This window comes from Phragmites australis, chromosome 9, assembly GCF_958298935.1.
Source record: "Phragmites australis chromosome 9, lpPhrAust1.1, whole genome shotgun sequence".
Classification (NCBI taxonomy): Eukaryota; Viridiplantae; Streptophyta; class Magnoliopsida; order Poales; family Poaceae; genus Phragmites; species Phragmites australis.
Window position 1 is genome coordinate 14,108,221 of NC_084929.1, and position 17,334 is coordinate 14,125,554.

The window sequence follows — 17,334 nt, forward strand, 5'->3', positions numbered from 1 at the left end:
ATTCAACATTATTTATAAAGATGATGAGTTGTGATTAACCGATGATAACCAAGGGTCACTATTAGAAGTTATCCTGTCTGTTAGGAACACGTGTCTCCCCAATGTGAAGACACCCATTCATCTCAAACGTTGAATCACTGAAAGGAACAATGAGATTCACTCGCTATTCTCTCTGCTGTACATTACTATTCGCTCCCAACAGTTTTCGATATCTCAAAATTCTCAAGTTCGTACTCATTTTCAACTTTCCCATTTTCAAAAGAAAATATGAAAATGAACTCGATTAGGGGATTTACCGTTCCCGTCTCTATAAGCACGTAACAACTCAGAAATAAGAACTTGTATGAATCCATACGGTAATGAACATCTGACCACAGGCAGTAAATATAAGTGCCCGTGCAAACCAGAATCTTCGCAAAGCCCATGTAATATCCTGTCTACCCATAGATACAACCAAGATATTACCAACCGGCAAAATGATATCACGCCATGACATTTTCATGGTTCCGCCCTCACTAGTTTGGCCTGATAAATTGAGAAAATGAACCATAATTCAAACACAGAAGTCTTCTACATGACGTCACCTTCACCGACTAGCTAACCCACCGATCACAAAATGTTCACATTTCGCAATGGGATTCATCTGTATTGTTGACCAGCTATATAGACACGAATCACTACAGCTGCAAAATGACATTTACTTCCTTCCATTGCTTGAAAAGAGTTTTTGCCCCACACCGTCCTTCCAAACACCTCGCACAGGCAATCCCATCTGTGGAGCTTGTGTGCCTTGTGATTCCCTTTCTGGATGTTCAGTACTCACACTAGGGTGACTTAAATCAAGTGTAGCTAATGAGTTGTCGCCTAGACGAGCTCTGAGAACCTTTGATGTCTTCTTTGATTGTTTACTGTTGTTACTTCTGCTATTCCCTCCTCCCCTGCCCGCATTATCTTTGGCACCAGAAGCCTTTGAAATGGAACCAGTATCATTGTCTAGACTCACACCTGCACTAGATGAACATCCAGCTGATGATTGAATCCCCTTGGAAGGTCGATACCCGTCCCTTGAGAGCACCTCAGACTCTCCTTCCTGAGCATGGTGGTTTGATTGAAGCCTTCTTACAGTGTCCAGAAAGCTATCTGCTAAAGAATCCTTTGCAGCCTTAGCAGCACTACTTTCTGAAACATCAGGAGCTTTTCCCTTCCCCTTCTTTTTACTGTTACCCTCTTTCGAGCTAGTTCCACATCCGCCATTTTCTTGGAGGCTTTTAAACTGTATGTTGGTATAATATGCATCAGCAAGTGCTCTCTGCTTCTGAGGATCAGGTAATAGCCTTGCCATCTCAGGAACAAGGTGCGAGAGTCCAAACTGCTCAACATATGAAAGATACTCTGAAGTATCTATGATACCTTGACGGTATTCACCAGCAATCTCTTTAAATGCCGAATACCTATCCTCATCCATTCCTAAAGCAGCACGCATTCTTTCAACAAGAGATTTGTTTGCAGCTCGGACACCATCAGCAGGCATAGTTTGGCTACTTTGGGGCAGTTCTTGGCTTTTATTCCCACAATAATAAGCTGTATTTGATGATGCTTGGCCAGAGCCACCAGACACAAGATTAGGAGTAGAAACAGAGTGCTTCATCTTGTTTGGTCCATGATTCCATGCTGAGTTACTGGAGACAGTTGGCATGAACCCATTTTCTCTTTTTGGTTTAGATCCAATTCGAAGCTGAGAAGAACCAGACAGGAGTAGCCCCTGATCAGGTGTAGGCCATGTCTGGGTGGAACTTGAAACAGAAGGGAGCAATTCAGGATTTTCAGAGGTACGGGGCTGAGAAGTATGGACTACTTTCACAGGGCCCTTACTATGTTGAAGCCTTGCTGCAAGTGTGCTCTTAGCTAGACTTTGTAGCCCCTGTTGTGTTGAAGCAGCACCCCTGTTGTTACTAGACCCAGGTAAAGGAGGGAATAATGACTCATCCCCAAGCCTTGCAGCACCCCTTGCGCTCTGATTGAGAGCCTGTGCATACCTTGATTGCTGCTCTGATAGCGAAGGAAATGAGGTTTCATCAGGAACAGCATCAGTTCTTGCATCAGGAATATCTGGGTCTGAAAGAGGAGGAAAGGACAACTGTTCCAGCATCCGTCCAGTCCTTGAGCTTTGGCCAATTTCTGCTCGCCCAGAACTAGAAGTGACACTTGATGACTGTAAAGACCCTGTAACCTTATCAACTTGGCCTGCAGGGGCATCGTCCACGGTTACACTACCATTCTGCGCAGATGATGAAATATGACCATCAGATGCATCACGGTGAGCATTACACCTCCTACCTCTGCCACGCCGTTGGTCTTCCTCATTTCTGCGATATATAAAACTGGTAGGTATCTGATAAAGATAAATTAGAAAAGTTAGCCCAAACCAAATATATTGACAATATTATAGTAAATCTTTTACTAATAAGACAGATACATTGGATAGAGGGGAAACTACAAAAGGAAAAAAGAATCAAAAAAAATACTAGAATCAAGTTCACACCTGAAGTGCAGCATTCCTCTGAGCACGAGACATCCGCCCACCATGCTCCATTGCATTATGTCTCTGTTGAAATACATTACTCACTCAGCAAGAATACAAAAAACCAACAGTCACATGCAATTAATGAGCTAAAAACTAGAAACAAATCAACAACTTTCCTTGAGCTGCACTTCACTCTGGAAGACAACGAACTTCTTCACCAAACATGCTTCATCTTCACAGAGGAAATGATCTTTTCGAAAATGCAACTGAAATGAATTAAAAGAACATGTATGAGAATACAGTTCAAAGCACAACTGTAAATCCAAGACGAGTGAGCAGTCAGTGGTACAGTTAGGAGAAGTAAATTTGCAATACAGATATCGAATAAAAGAGGCCTAAATAAATCAATTTGGTACAAGATACCTCAAGGTCATCATAGTTCCGAAAATAATCATACTGCCCAGGATGCTGCCTGCAAACAATCAAAAAGCCGACACATCGAGTAAATTGTTGGCTAATCTTAGCTAAGTACAAAGGTCGCACAATACCTTTGGCATATGTGGCAGGAATAGTGTTCTCTAGACATATGTGTGTAAAGCTCATTATCTCCATAAAATGAACTTTTGCAGAACTCACACATTGGATGCCCAGCAAAACCACTGCGCTCTACCTCAGAGCCATCCACCTCAGAGTCGCCAGTTTTCATATGCTGAGCTAACTGTGACCATGTATAAAGCTTCTGTTCACAAATGAACACCTACACAACACATGAACTATTTCAGCAAACAATCATGTCTATGGAAATTGCCAGTGTCATATTTGACTATCTATTGCAGGGGTCAGAGAAAGTCCAATTTAGAATACGATTATATGTCTTCAGTAGATACTGCAAGAAATTCGCCAAATCACTAACATAGACTGAAAATAGCTGTCACACAACACTATATAGAGAGCAATTATAAATTTCAACAGTTCTCAGTTAGCCGGAACAGTAATGCGTTACCAAGTTCAAAGTTTACATGATAAAGATTCTATACGAGGTGATGGCAAATTGGTGATTACAGATTTGACAAAAGTACTTTTTTTATTATCGCAAAAATGGTGGCAATTGGGCATAGTAACCGATCTGTCTACCCAATAACCTCAACCAGAAACCAGAAATGATATCTATTCTTTACCCTCCAGGATGTACTCAACTTTTAAAATGGATGAGACGTGTAGGAAAATAATGCCTAAAACATATTTTCATTTAACACAAATCGACAACTAAAAACTAAGGAAAAAAACCATAGTTCTCAAAGCGAAAAGCGCACTTGAGATGCAAAGTCCTTAAATCACCGTAGGCAAGCCCCCAAAAAAAAGAGTGCCCAAGACACATTAGGCACATATATATATATATAAAAATAGGAATGTTCCTCCCCCGTGTATAATGTTAGAATTCAAGACACCTTAACGAAGAAGTTCCGTACCTGATTGTTGCACATAACAGTTGTGAATTCCCCTATCCAACATGTGTATGCGTTAATAGAATGTTTTAATTCTATAGTCTAGTTAGAAGATTGGGTCAATGGGCTGCAGCTCTCTACTGGGAGAAAGATGGGGTGGGATAAAGTTGTCCTAATCTGCTGCATCTATTAAATAGAGAGAAGAGATCAGTAGTGTGAATTGAATACATTCAAGCAACATTCGAGCATAAAGACAACAAAGAAGTAAGGGTACAAGTTGTGTCTTAAAGGAACTAGAAATAAAAAAGGTGAAAAGGGGCAAGATAGGGAAGGGAGAGCGCATCTTTGTCATGTGTTGTTGGAAATCCCGAGCCGAACACACTCTAACACGAGCAAAAACACACACACGAACACAAGTTGAATTTTTGGTGCTGCGCTCCACTGCTTGCAGCTTCTGTTTTCTTCTTTATTTATAAGCCAAACTGTTAGAAATAATCTTTGTGTGTCACTGTAGCAAAGAGTATGCCGGATACTGTATCATGCCACAAACATCAAGTCTCACAACCATGCACAAACAACTAATTAACAAATTGCTGATTAAAGACCAACATGCAGAAACCTCCTAATCCTCCTACATGCAAAAACGGCTAAATAAAAACCTCTTACATGCAGGAACAAAATAGACTAAATGCACTAACAGCCATGCATCTAACAAACAAAACTGGAAAAAAAAAGAACTGCTCAAATTAATAAGCATGCAACAAACTCCCCCTAATCCTGATGTAGTTCTTTGGTATTGACGATGCCAATCTTTGCACGAAGCAACATGAACTTGACACGCCCGAGGCTTTGTGAGTGTTTGCCAGCTACTACTCTCCGCTGATGGATTCGATGTTGATTTTGCCTCCCTCGATGCATTCCCAAATAAAATGATACCGAGCATCAATGTGTTTGCTCCTGTCATGAAGCATCGGGTTTCTTGCATAGAGAGATGGCTAATTTGTTGTCCACATTCAGCACTGTTGCTTTGGACTTGCCACCGCCAATGTTAAGCTCAGCAGACGGGCAACCCAAATAGCCTGGCACGCCACAGTGGAGGCGGTGATGTACTCGGCCTCACAGGAAGACAAAGCCACCACTCTCTGCTTTTGCGACTGCCAGCTGGTTAGGCTTCGACCAAGGAAAAAGAGCACGCCCGTGGCACTCTTACGGTCGTCAACGTCTCCGGCCAAGTCATTTTTGCTATACCCTGCCATCTGTGGCTGCTCATCGAGCTTCCTTGCATAGTGGCAGCCCATGTTGAGAGTCCGAATAATGTAGCGCTGGACACGTTTCACTATGGCAAGGTGATCTTCCCATAGCGCCTCCATGGAACGACTCACGTACCCTGTGGCATAGGTAATGTCAGGATGGGTATGAACCAAGTAGCGGAGGTTGCCGATGACGCTGTGGTACTTGGTCGCGTCCATGAGCTGACTTCTGCTCTTCTTGCTCAGCTTCAGTCGCGTCTCCATGAGCATTTGACATGGATTGCAATGGTCATGCCACTACTCTCTAAGATCTTACGCGCGTAGGTTGTCTGGCTGCTGGTGATGCCGTTCGCGCGTTGCCAGACCTTGATGCCGAGGTAGTAGCATAGAAGTTTGAGGCCGCTCATCTTGAACAACCTATGCATCTCCTTAAACCTGCATATCACAAGCTCACCGATCTCGGTGATGATCAAGTCGTCAACGTACATGCTGACGAGGAGACGGCATGCGCCTTCGCTGCGTCCATACACGACATGCTCTGAGGCCCTCCGCTAGAATCCGAGCTTAATTAGGCTATCATCGTGCTTGGAGTTCCATGCCCTCAGTGCTTGGCGTAGCCCGTACAAGTCCTTATCCAGCTTGAGCACCTTGCGTTCGACACCATCGTGGACAAAGCCTGGTGATTGGACCAGGTACACCTCCATGAGCACACCATTGAGGAACGCACTCTTCACATCCATGTGATCAACTTGCCATCCTTCATGCGCTACCACGGCAAGAACCCGCACAGACTCCATGCGTGTTACAGGGGCGAGCACTTCCTCAAAGTCAATCCCAGGGCGTTGCGCATACCCCTTCGCCACCAATCGCGCCTTGTACTTGACGACGACGCCATGCTCGTCATGCTTCACCTTGAAGACCCACTTGAGCCCGATGGGTCCATGGCTGCTAGGGAGGTTGACGAGCTCCCACGTGTCGTTGTCGTCGATAGATTTCATCTCGTTTAACATCGCGTGGCGCCAACATTCCTGTTGTTCTATTTCAGCGAGGGTGCTTAACGAGGGTGCTTAGCTCCTCAACGCTCACCATGTGAAGCTCGTCGAGGTCGAGTTGGCGCGATGCAAACCCTCATGGGGTGGCTGGACCGAGAACGTTGTTGGTAGTGCGGTAGCGCTGGGGATCGTCTTCTTCAGCAGCCGTGTCAAGCCTAGAGTCATGCGTGGGTGATCACCACCTGAAGAGCCGAGCTGGTACCCCTGCTCAACACGCAAGCAACTAGTCACCTCCTCGATCAAGATCGTGCTCAGATCAAGGAGGGTCTCGATGGAGATGACGACCTGCTAGAGACAGTCTGGGATGACCTGTAGAAATTTTCGCACCACCTCAACATCAGTGATTTCATCCCCTAAGACTTGAAGGTTGTTGGTGAGGCTTGTGATCCTCATGGCTAAGTCATCGACAAACTTGCCATCTTTGAACTTGAGCTCCCGTTGCAGCTTTTGTGAGTTCACTTCTCTGACGTGCTCAACACCGACGCGCATCGTCTTGATCCCATCCCAGGCGTCCTTGGCGGTGTCCTTGACGGCTAGTGGACAACATCTCCGACGTTACAGTGCAGAGAATGGCGGATAGCGCTAGGCTGTCGTCTCGATAGTCACCGTTGCCGGGATCGATTGCCTCCCCAAGACGTTGCGCCTGCAGGTTCACGCGCATCACGAGTTACCACTCGGTGTAGTTCGTCCGTGTGAGCGTGGGGTAGACCACCGAACCCGATGCCTCCTTGACGATGTGTTGCACAACCACCTCGCGACCACCATCGTCACGGTGTCGCGACCGGCTTGAAGGAGTTGTAGGTGAGCTACAGCGGCCTTAGCGCGAAGGAGCCCTCGACTGCGCACCCCTTGGAGCCCACGACGACGTAGCTGCGCTTGGATCGACAACAAATGCTCTGATACCAGATGTTGGAAATCCTGAGCCAAACACGCTCTAACATGAGCGGAAATGCACACACAAACACAAGTTGGATTTTTGGTGTTACGCTCCATTGCTTGCAGCTTCTGTTTTCTTCTTTATTTATAAGTCAAACTTCAAGACTCAGAACCATGCACAAACGACTAATTAAGAAACGGCTTATTAAAGACCTACGTGCAGAAACCTCCTCATCCTCCTCCTACATGCATAAACGGTTTTGCCTCAGCAAACGCGCCACATCTAGTGCAGCTTGAGATGGTTTTGCCTCGCTATGCCTTGCCTGAGCACCTAGGCTTGCGCTTTTGATTGCCAAGAGTACTAAGCATGCAACACCATGGCAGCACAGCCTCAGCAAACGCGCCACATCTAGTGCAATTTGAGATGGTTTTGCCTCGCTATGCCTTGCCTGAGCACCTAGGCTTGCGCTTTTGATTGCCTTGATAAAAACATACCATACACATGATAGCTCAAAGTTCAAAATTTTCCTACTTTCAGTACTAAGTACAGAACATTGCAATAAAATTGATGCATGTAAACCTAAATTGGCAGTCATTAGGCCCACATTGGCACAAGAATAGAAGCTACATTCATATGACTAGGTGAATAAAAGTAACACAACATGTATGCAGGTACACACGCGTGCACACAAGACAACAAAGATGTGTAACTGTATAATTGTATATACATAAGGAAAGAAGATAAAGAAGGATAATAAAAAACTAAGACAAAATAATATGGTATTAAATACAGCATTATTTAGTTTATTGACCCAAGACCAGGTCACACAAGCAATGGACAGCATGAGGTCAATCATGTGAATTGTAAAGCATAATAAGGTTTTGGTTAACATTAAAAATCTGATAAAAAAATTATTCATTCAACTGTCTCCAATGCTTGAAATGTATACTCTGAAAAAAAAACCTCAAATGATACACAAAGCAATCGCACGACATTACTATAAGCAGAATAAGTCCTCATTACGCCAAGCAACAGAACTACAGGAAGGCAACAATTATTTACTTGCACCAAATATTTCTGTAGATTTCACCAAGCCATAACAGTGCACTAGATAAGTTACAGCCTAGGTACCAACAACAAATACTAACAGTCAAAATTAACTATTATCTTGCGCAAAAAGCTCTACCTGTACTGCATTGAACATACACAATGAAGGGGCCCAAAAAAAAAACATTGTGCACAAAACATGGGACAAAGGCAAATCAGCTAGATCATTCAAAAGCATGGTCTAAAGTTTCATGCTAAACTTGAACAGCATAATCTATTAAATCAAATAAGCAAGTGTTGATGACATAACAATGACACAATTTAGTGCATACTAAGACACAACAATAACTAAGTAGAAATTAGGTGGTCAAGAATTTCACCTTCCTCCCCTCCAAGCAAAGAGTGCACATGTGCAACTTATGAGCTTGATGCAAATGTCCATTCAGTTGTTTGATGCTACTGAACTTGCTTCGGCACTTTGCTTGAGCAGCAAGAGTAACCTGATCCTCCGCATTGTCACAAACACTACATGAAAGCCGGCACATTGCACGTATCATCCTGTAATGGTCGCCATCATCAAAATATGCCTGTGTATCCTCATGGTACCAGTAATTCCCCACCTTTCCCTCATTTACCCCAGGGGGGAACACAGAGAAATCGGCGACCACTCTCGTGTAATCACCCATTGCCTGTTAAATGGGAAGAGAAAGAATAATTAAAATTCACATGAATGCTATTCATATGCAATATTTTGTTTTTCTTAGTAGCTGTATCAAAATCGTCTTTCAGCATTTATAAGTGGCTTTTTAGCTACATACCATTTCCTATGGTTGGCAATGTGAAAAATTAAGTATGCTGAATCACAATTCGCATACAAGCTCACATACAAGCCCATGAAAATTTCTATTTATGTCACATAGATGTTCACAGTTTACAAGCTGTGCAGTACAAAATTAGTTCCACACACATGCAAAAGTTGTGATAAGTGCTGATCAGCCATTCTAATGTTGGTAAACAGGCTGAACCATCTTAACCATGTCGAACACGCAAACCATGTAGAAGACTAACTTCTTTATAGCCACAGGGCCACAATGGCTCGAGTCAAATTTTATAAAATGAAACTAGGGAAGGCATCTCACAAGACATTTACAATATCCCTACAGGATCAACAAATTCATCAAACTATAAGTATACAAAAACAATATTCTCAACAAATATATGACTCGGGAGCAACTGTTATTAACTCACAAAGAACACCTAATCTACTCTCATGCATGAAGCTCACCACATAAATAGCATTATAAACCTTAAGCAAGTCATTCTACTGACACGCGTGTAAAAGAATCATATATTAATATAGCATTCAACATTGGTACACTCAGGACCAAAATTATCTTACAATGCCAGTAAGGATAACATGACATCACATAACTCATAAACGCAAAATCTCGAACAAATCAATTGCTTGGAACATCAATTATTGCTAACCAAAGTTCCAGAGCTAAACTGATCTTGTCATCCTCCGTAGAATCACTAAGATCAATTCAAACCTCCAACTACAAAAGCACTAATTTGTATGATGCCCTAAGCTCACCGCATCAAGCTACAAGACATCAAAACCCTCAGATAGTCACGGTATTACTCAAAATCATCCATGATTTCTAATCGCAGAACAAGAGCCTTCCAAATCTAATTCCACTAGCAAGAACCAATCTAAAAACCCGACGGAAACCCTAGAACTCAAAATCTACCGGCGCACCCACGTCACATATCAAGACCCGGGCCAGTCCAGAGACAGCGAACCCTAGAGAGACGAACCCTGGTGACGAAGACGGAGGGGCAGTGGGTCTTGCAGATGCAACAGTGCTTGTCCCCCATCACGAAGCGGAGGCGGACGACGCAGGTGGAGCACACCTCGCGGTGCCCGCAAGGCCCGTAGGCCACCCACTCCAGCGCGTCCGCGCATACCGCGCAGCTGTCGTCCATCACGGCGGGTGGCGTAGATCGGTCGCGGGCTCGCGGCGGCTAAGGAGGGGAAGAGGAAGGGTTAGGACGCGGCCGGAGAGAGGGGAGAAGTTTCGAGAGGCGGAGAGGAGAAGCGGTTTGGTTTCTTTCTAGCGTCCGCACGTCCGATGGATCCGAGTTTCAACCGTCTCGCAACATATCAAAAAATAACGTGTGTAATATTCGAAATTAATATTTGTAATATTCGAAATTAATATTTGTAATATTAAAAAATATCAAAATAGCTTAATGTATGCATCCAATTTTGAGAAAAAATTCGCACCATAACATCCCGTCATGTTGCATGCAATACTTTTAGACTTTGACCTCGTACCCTCCCTCGACTTTGAGCTCACTTAAGAGATCTTAAGTGGCCTCGACTAATTGTGCAATCACACTAAAAAATGGCATGAAAAGATCCCGGATACTATAAATTGAGTTTTTTACCTCTAAATATATCAACCATCCTAAACAATTATAATATTTAAAAATTGCTACTGCAACATTTCAAAACAAATATTGCAACATCCCAAATCATCTGATACAGCATCTAAAGAAACTAATCCAATTGCATCATAGCAACACTTTATGTTGCAAAAGTTATTTTTGATTGCTGCAGACATTAAATCAAAATGTTGAAACATAAATTTTATACTGTAAATATTTTAATCGGTCATGACCTGAATCATGAGAATAACATCAAAGAACAAATGAAAGTAACTCCAATATTTTAATCTTGTAGCAAACTAAAAGAATTATCACAATATCAAAACTCTCTTCTTTAGCTCGGCGGTGAGGTCCTTAGATTGAATCTACTTGTTTAGTTAGAAGATAACCTTTTTTTTAGCTCTTGAATATATTTTTTATTAGCTATAAGTGAAGTTCCAGGCGAAAGGTTAATAACAAACTCGATGTCTTAGTTTGGTGGCATACCGAGCAATTCATTCAGAAACACACATAGAAACTCATAGACTATACAAATCTAATACACTGTCGATCCTTCTATACGGTTCTAACGATGAATAATAGATAGTTACCATATTCGAGTACCTTAGGATTTCTCGTAATTTTATAGGCATATCTTTATCTCTGAGAATAGGATCTCTGAAGAAAAGAAACTACTCGTAGGTACACAAGATGCCTCGTGATACGCGTTTACCCGATCTTTCGAAAGGTAATAAGATAAATCGATTGGTGGAGTTTCGATGTTGATGATCCAAAGGCTCTGAACAGAACAGATCGAGAATCCTTACAACCACTACACCACTACTCAGTGGTTATCAACCGTGCTAAGACGCGGTTGACCTCGCTAAGAAGGTTTTTCCTGTAAGTAAATCGATAACACAAGCAAAAACAGCTAGATGCAATCTGATTATTGCTAATTACCAATGAAATAATCGAGTTGAGGTTCAACAAACTCACAAACGACAAAACTGTCTAAAATATAATAATTTAAGCTAAACTCGAATCTAAACTTTGATAGCTACTATGTATATAAGGGACATGAGGAGGTCGACCTAGGGTTGTGCAGCCATGGAAAGATGTGTACACAACTTGGACTCCGACCCTGACACGATTACTAGACCCAACTAGGTCTAAAACAGTGGTACAACACCTTATTTCTTTGACTATTACTAAACTATAAGAAATATTTGTTCGAGCTCATATCTATTAGAAATGGCTCGTCGTAAGCTTTCCAGAATGTCCAAGATTGCCTAAAACGGACTTCGTATAAGAGAGTTATTCCCGTTTTATTGATGTGATGTTCTGAGACCACGACTTCGACTATGACTAGAGCTCAGCCTCGAATCCGAGTAGACTTGGTCTTCAATGGGTGATGTTCGGGTAAGGTTATGGTACTTCTTTCACGTTTCTAAGTAATAAAATATCACAAGAATTTAGTAGGAATCTATCTAAGAAAGTATGAACAGTGAGAAATGAGTTCATCTAGTGATCTAATTGTCGTGCGCGTACTCTTGCAATTAGATCTTGCATTATTTGAGAATTATTGGTGGTATTAATAGTATCCGAAGGAGCTATGAGCTCATCATCCTCCCCATCTTGAATTGGAGTCGTCGTCGACTCAAGCTCTTCTTCTTCTCCCAAGTAGAGCTTTAGATATGAAATGGTAAATATAGGACTAACCTCAAAATCTATAGGTAGGTCCAATTTGTATGCATTGGCATTAATTTTCTCAATTATCATAAATAGTTCATCAACTCTAGATATCAATTTTGACTTTCTTAGTTCTAGAAGCCTATCCTTCCTCAAATGCAACTAAATTAAATCACCCGATTTAAATTTTATTTCCTTCATACCTTTACTTCCAGCAGTCCTATACTTTCAGTCATGCTCTCTATATTCTTTTTAGTGGTTTTATGCAACTTAAGAATTAATTCATCACGTTTCTTAGTATCTAAATTAAGTCTTTCAAAAGTATCAATAGGAGTACGGGGATTAAATCCATATACTACCCGGAACGAACTTACCTTGGTGGAGTGTACCGATATATTGTAAGCAAATTCAATATGTGGTAAACACTCTTCCCATATCCTCAAATCTTCTTTAAAACTGCTCGTAACATGGTCGATAATGTACGGTTGATAACATCTATTTGACCATAGGTTTGGGGATGACACGTAGTAGAAAATAGCAGCTGTCCCCAATTTATTCCAAAGTGATCTCCAAAAGTGAATCAAAAACTTTGTGTCATGATCCGAGACGATAGTATTAGGCACTCCATGTAATCGAACGATTTCCTGAACAACAAATCAACTAGGTTTGTAACATTATTGCTCTTATGACAAGGTATCAAATGTGCTATTTTAGAAAATATATCCACAACTACAAATATGTTATCCCTCCCCCTCTTTGTCCTAGGCAATTCTAAAATAAAATTCATAGAAATATCCTCCCAGGATGTACTAGGAACAGAAAGAGGCATGTAAAGACCATGTGGATTTAAACTAGATTTAGGTTTATTGCAAGTGGTGCAACGTGACATGTAGCGCTCGACCTAACGTCTCATCTTTGGCCAAAAGAAATGAGCGACTAGCATATCTTCAGTCTTCTTTGCTCTAAAATGTGTCATCAATCCTCCTATGCGCCTCCTGTAACAACAGAAGACGAACGAAGCTAACTGGATTGCATAGCTTGTTAGCATGATAGAGTAATCTGTCATTCTGCACATATTTATTCCATATTTTTCCTTCTTAACAATGTTCAAGCACTTCTTTAAAGTCTAAATCAGCAGCATACAAATCCTTAATGGTCTCTAAACCAAAAATCTTATGATCAAGTTGAGATAACATAGTATAACGCTTAAAAATGCATCAGCAATCACGTTGTCCTTTCTTTTCTTATATTTTATGTCATATGGAAAAGACTCAATAAATTCTACCCATTTAGCATGTAGTTTATTCAGTTTAGTTTGACTTCTAATATGTTTCAGCGATTCATGATCAGAATGTATAACAAATTCTTTGACCCATAGATAATGTTGCTATGTTTTAAGCACACGAACTAAAGCATACAATTATTTATGATAAGTGGAATAATTCATACTTGGTCCACTTAATTTTTCACTGAACTTAGCACACCTCTAATTCCAATCACACTAGCATCACATTCTAGTTCAAAGCTCTTACCAAAATCAGAGAGTTAAAGCAATAGAGTATGGGTGAGCTTCTCTTTCAACAACTTGAATGCTTGTTCTTGTGTAGGTCTCTATTTGAAAACTACTCCTTTGTTTGTCAACTCGTTTAATGGAGCAGCAATGATACTAAAATCCCAGACAAATTGCCGATAGAAATCCGCAAGACTATGAAAGCTTCTCACTTGTGTAACAGTCTCAGGAGTTGGCCAGCTCTTTATAGCTTCGAATTTTGTTTCATCCACCTTTATTCCCTGTAGTAACAACATAGCCAAGAAAAAAGACTCGATCCGTGCAAAAGATGCACTTTTCGAGGTTACCAAACAAAAGTGCATCTCTCAAAGCGTTAAAAACAGCACGTAAGTGATCAAAATATAGTTCATATGACTTGCTATAAATCAAGATATCATAAAAGTAAAACCACCACAAATCTCCCAATGAAAGCACATAAAACTTCGTCCATCAATCGTATGAAAGTACTAGGTACATTAGTTAACCCAAAAGGTTACTCACCACTCATACTAACCAAACTTAGTTTTAAATATAGTCTTTCATTCATCTCCAAGTTTCATTATAATCTGGTGGTATCCACTTCGCAAGTCAATTTTAGTGAAAATTATAGAACCACTTAACTCATCAAGCATATCATCTAACCTAAGAATATAGTGACGATATCTTAGAGTAATATTATTGATGGCTCTATAATCAACACACATATGCAAACTACCGTCCTTCTTAGGATAAAAAAATAGGAATAACACAAGGGCTAAGACTTTCTCGTACATACCCGCGATCCAAAAGGTCTTGGACTTATCGCTGAATTTCCTTAGGCTCTTCCGGGTTGGTCCTATATGCAGCACGATTTGACAAAGTATCTCTCGGAATTAAATCAATTTGATATTCAATCCCTCGAATAGGTGGTAATCCCAGGGGTACCTCAACTGAAAATACATCCACAAACTCATGCAAAGGGTTAGCAATTGCAGGAGACAAAGAGCTAGATATATTCTCGAGTGAAACTAAAGCATCTTTGCATATCAAAGCATAGTATGGTAGCTCATTATCACAAATTTCAGTAAGATCAGATTTAGTAGCAAGTATAATCCTTTTAGTCTAATTATATCGGACTTAGAAGTTGTTGTTGCTTTCTCCTTTTCAGCAGAATTTTTTTTTCCGCTACTTCCTGATTTTCAGATTCATTCTCAAACTCTTTTCTCTTATTTTCAACTATCTCTTGTTCATATTTCACAATTTCAATAGGGATTAAAGGTAGAAAATTTATTTTCTTTCCTTTATGTATAAGGGTGTACTTATTACTTTTACCATGATGTGTTACATTAGTATCAAACTCCCATAGTCATCCTAATAAAAGTAAACATACTTGCATGGGTACTACATCAAAATCAGCACAATCACGATATGAACCAATAGAAAAATGCACCCTAACTGTTTGCATTACCTTCACCTTACCGCTATTGTTGAACCATTGAATATGATAAGGGTGGAGATGGTTTCTTGTCAGCAAGAGAAGCTTCTTGATCATATCTGAACTTATCAAGTTGTTGCAGCTACCTCCATTAATATTGACTCGAATACGATAATCCTTGACTATGAGGAACATCTGAAACAAATTGTGGCGTTGTAGCTGTTCCATTTGCTCCATTTGAGTGCTTAACACTCGCTGCATAATGAGAGTTCGATAATCGTCCGTGGCAATGGTATCGAACACTTCCTCATGGTCGATATTCGTCTCACGCTATCCTCATCACCTGCATAGTTAGTTGCAATAACATATTCATCCTCAATATCTCTAGCACTTACATATCCACTGTCTTCTGTTACAATGTACGCTCACTAACTTAGACAATCCTTCATGACGTGGCCCATTCCCTTGCATCGGTGGCATACAATCCCGGTCGATCGGCCTGTAGAAGCAACCGAAAAAGAGCTCTTGGCTGGACCCTGCACACTTACGGATTTACTTACCTCGGGAGCGTGCGACGTTGTTGAAGGTATTACTGAACGCACCCTACTCAAGAAAGGGGCACAAACCATGTAGCTGAACGTGGAGCTATTTTGACTTGTCTCGGTGTTGATTTTGGAGTGGTCGTGCTTCCAAAATTGCTCTTTGGACTCTGTTGTCGTCCATGCAATTCTTTTTCTACTAGATATGCAAGTTGGAACAATCTAGGAACACTATTGTATTCTTTGTAATTAACTATGTCCTGAATTTCACGCCTTAACCCTTCATAAAAGCGTGTCATTACAACCTCTTCATCCTCAATAATATCACAACGCAACATGCTAATTTGTAGCTCTTGATAATATTCTTCTATGGATCTATCACCTTGGTTTAAGCGCTGCAATTTCTTATACAAATCACATTTAAAAGAGAGTGGAACAAATCTGTTATGCATAGCAACTTTTAAAGCATTCCATATGGTAGGCGCTAATCTATCGATGCATACTCTATTTCACCAGATAATTGCAAATTCTTTAAATTTACTAGTGACTTGCCTAACTTTATGCACTTCAGGAACGAAATAAGCATTAAACTTTTGTTCAACTGTCATCTCCCAATCTAAATACTTTTTAGCATCATGAGCACCCGTAAAAGATGGTATGATAAATTTAATCTTAGCAAATGGATCATCATTAACACGTAGGTTATGTTGCTAAAAATTATTACCTCTCATACCTTGACAGTTGAACTTTTAATCGGTCCCATTGTCGTGCATCAAAAGCGTCTTGTTCTTGTCTCAAAATTTCATCATCTGTGATGGGTTCCTCTTGCTCATGGTTTGCGCCACGAGGATCCACACGCCTATGGTTTAGTGGCTGATTAACCACTCGATCAAATCATGTATTGAGCATGGCAATACTATCATTAAGTCGTTGCAATGTAGTGTTTATCTCCGCAAGCTTCTTATCGAAGTCGTCAGTAATAGCTTGTCAATGATCATTCAACACCATTGTGAGTTCTTCCCTCAAAACACACTCCTGTGCATCTGATGCTTCTCCTGTCATCGTTAGTCGAAGATAGAAACCAATGAAAGATAAATTATCCATATCGACTACTAGACGGTGGAGGTGGAGTCACACACTCTCAAGTGACTTACCATGATCTTGCAAGTATGAATCAATCACCGCAGTTGGCACAACCGATGGTTGGTTCGTGATACCTTATCGGGTGTGAGTGAGGTAGTTGTAAGGGGATAAATCGTTTTGATCGAGAGGAGGTGTAGCTTGGACAGGCAATATTTAGTAGCAATGAATGATAATAATTGAAATTAGATTAGCAAAGTTGAATAAAAGTCCATCGTACTCATCACAATTGCTGGTCCGAACACGTTCCTAGAACTAGCTCAAGCAAGCCAAAAACTATAACAGACACAAGCACAATGTAACAAAATTCACAATGCAAACTGATTCTTTTTTTAATTCTCTCTCTTTTTGCACTTTGGTTTTTTTTGCACTCTTTGC

General features: G+C 40.9%; 1 protein-coding gene across 2 annotated transcripts; it reads right to left on the bottom strand.

Annotated features, from left to right (window-relative positions):
• Positions 1 to 325: 325 nt before the first annotated feature.
• On the bottom strand, positions 326 to 10,321 carry LOC133928662 (E3 ubiquitin-protein ligase hel2-like). 2 transcript variants are annotated; one of them, XM_062375097.1, is made up of 8 exons: positions 10,014 to 10,321; positions 8,576 to 8,884; positions 3,073 to 3,281; positions 2,948 to 2,996; positions 2,701 to 2,790; positions 2,543 to 2,605; positions 2,338 to 2,392; positions 326 to 2,244 (listed from the first exon to the last, which is right to left on the bottom strand). In XM_062375097.1, exons 1-8 carry the CDS (start codon positions 10,179 to 10,181, stop codon positions 698 to 700), a joined length of 2,490 nt encoding a protein of 829 aa, XP_062231081.1. In that variant the 5' UTR covers positions 10,182 to 10,321; the 3' UTR covers positions 326 to 697. The 2 variants fall into 2 exon arrangements, with proteins under 2 accessions (XP_062231081.1, XP_062231080.1); XM_062375096.1 differs by having other exon boundaries at positions 326 to 2,392.
• Positions 10,322 to 17,334: the final 7,013 nt, after the last annotated feature.

Excerpts from the sequence above, each read along its gene's own strand:
- LOC133928662 (XM_062375096.1), bottom strand. The coding sequence starts at position 10,181 with ATGGACGACAGCTGCGCGGTATGCGCGGACGCGCTGGAGTGGGTGGCC. Across the intron at positions 2,997-3,072 it reads TCCTGCCACATATGCCAAAG|GCAGCATCCTGGGCAGTATG; the intron begins GTATTGTGCGAC and ends GATTGTTTGCAG. Across the intron at positions 2,791-2,947 it reads GGAACTATGATGACCTTGAG|TTGCATTTTCGAAAAGATCA; the intron begins GTATCTTGTACC and ends AATTCATTTCAG.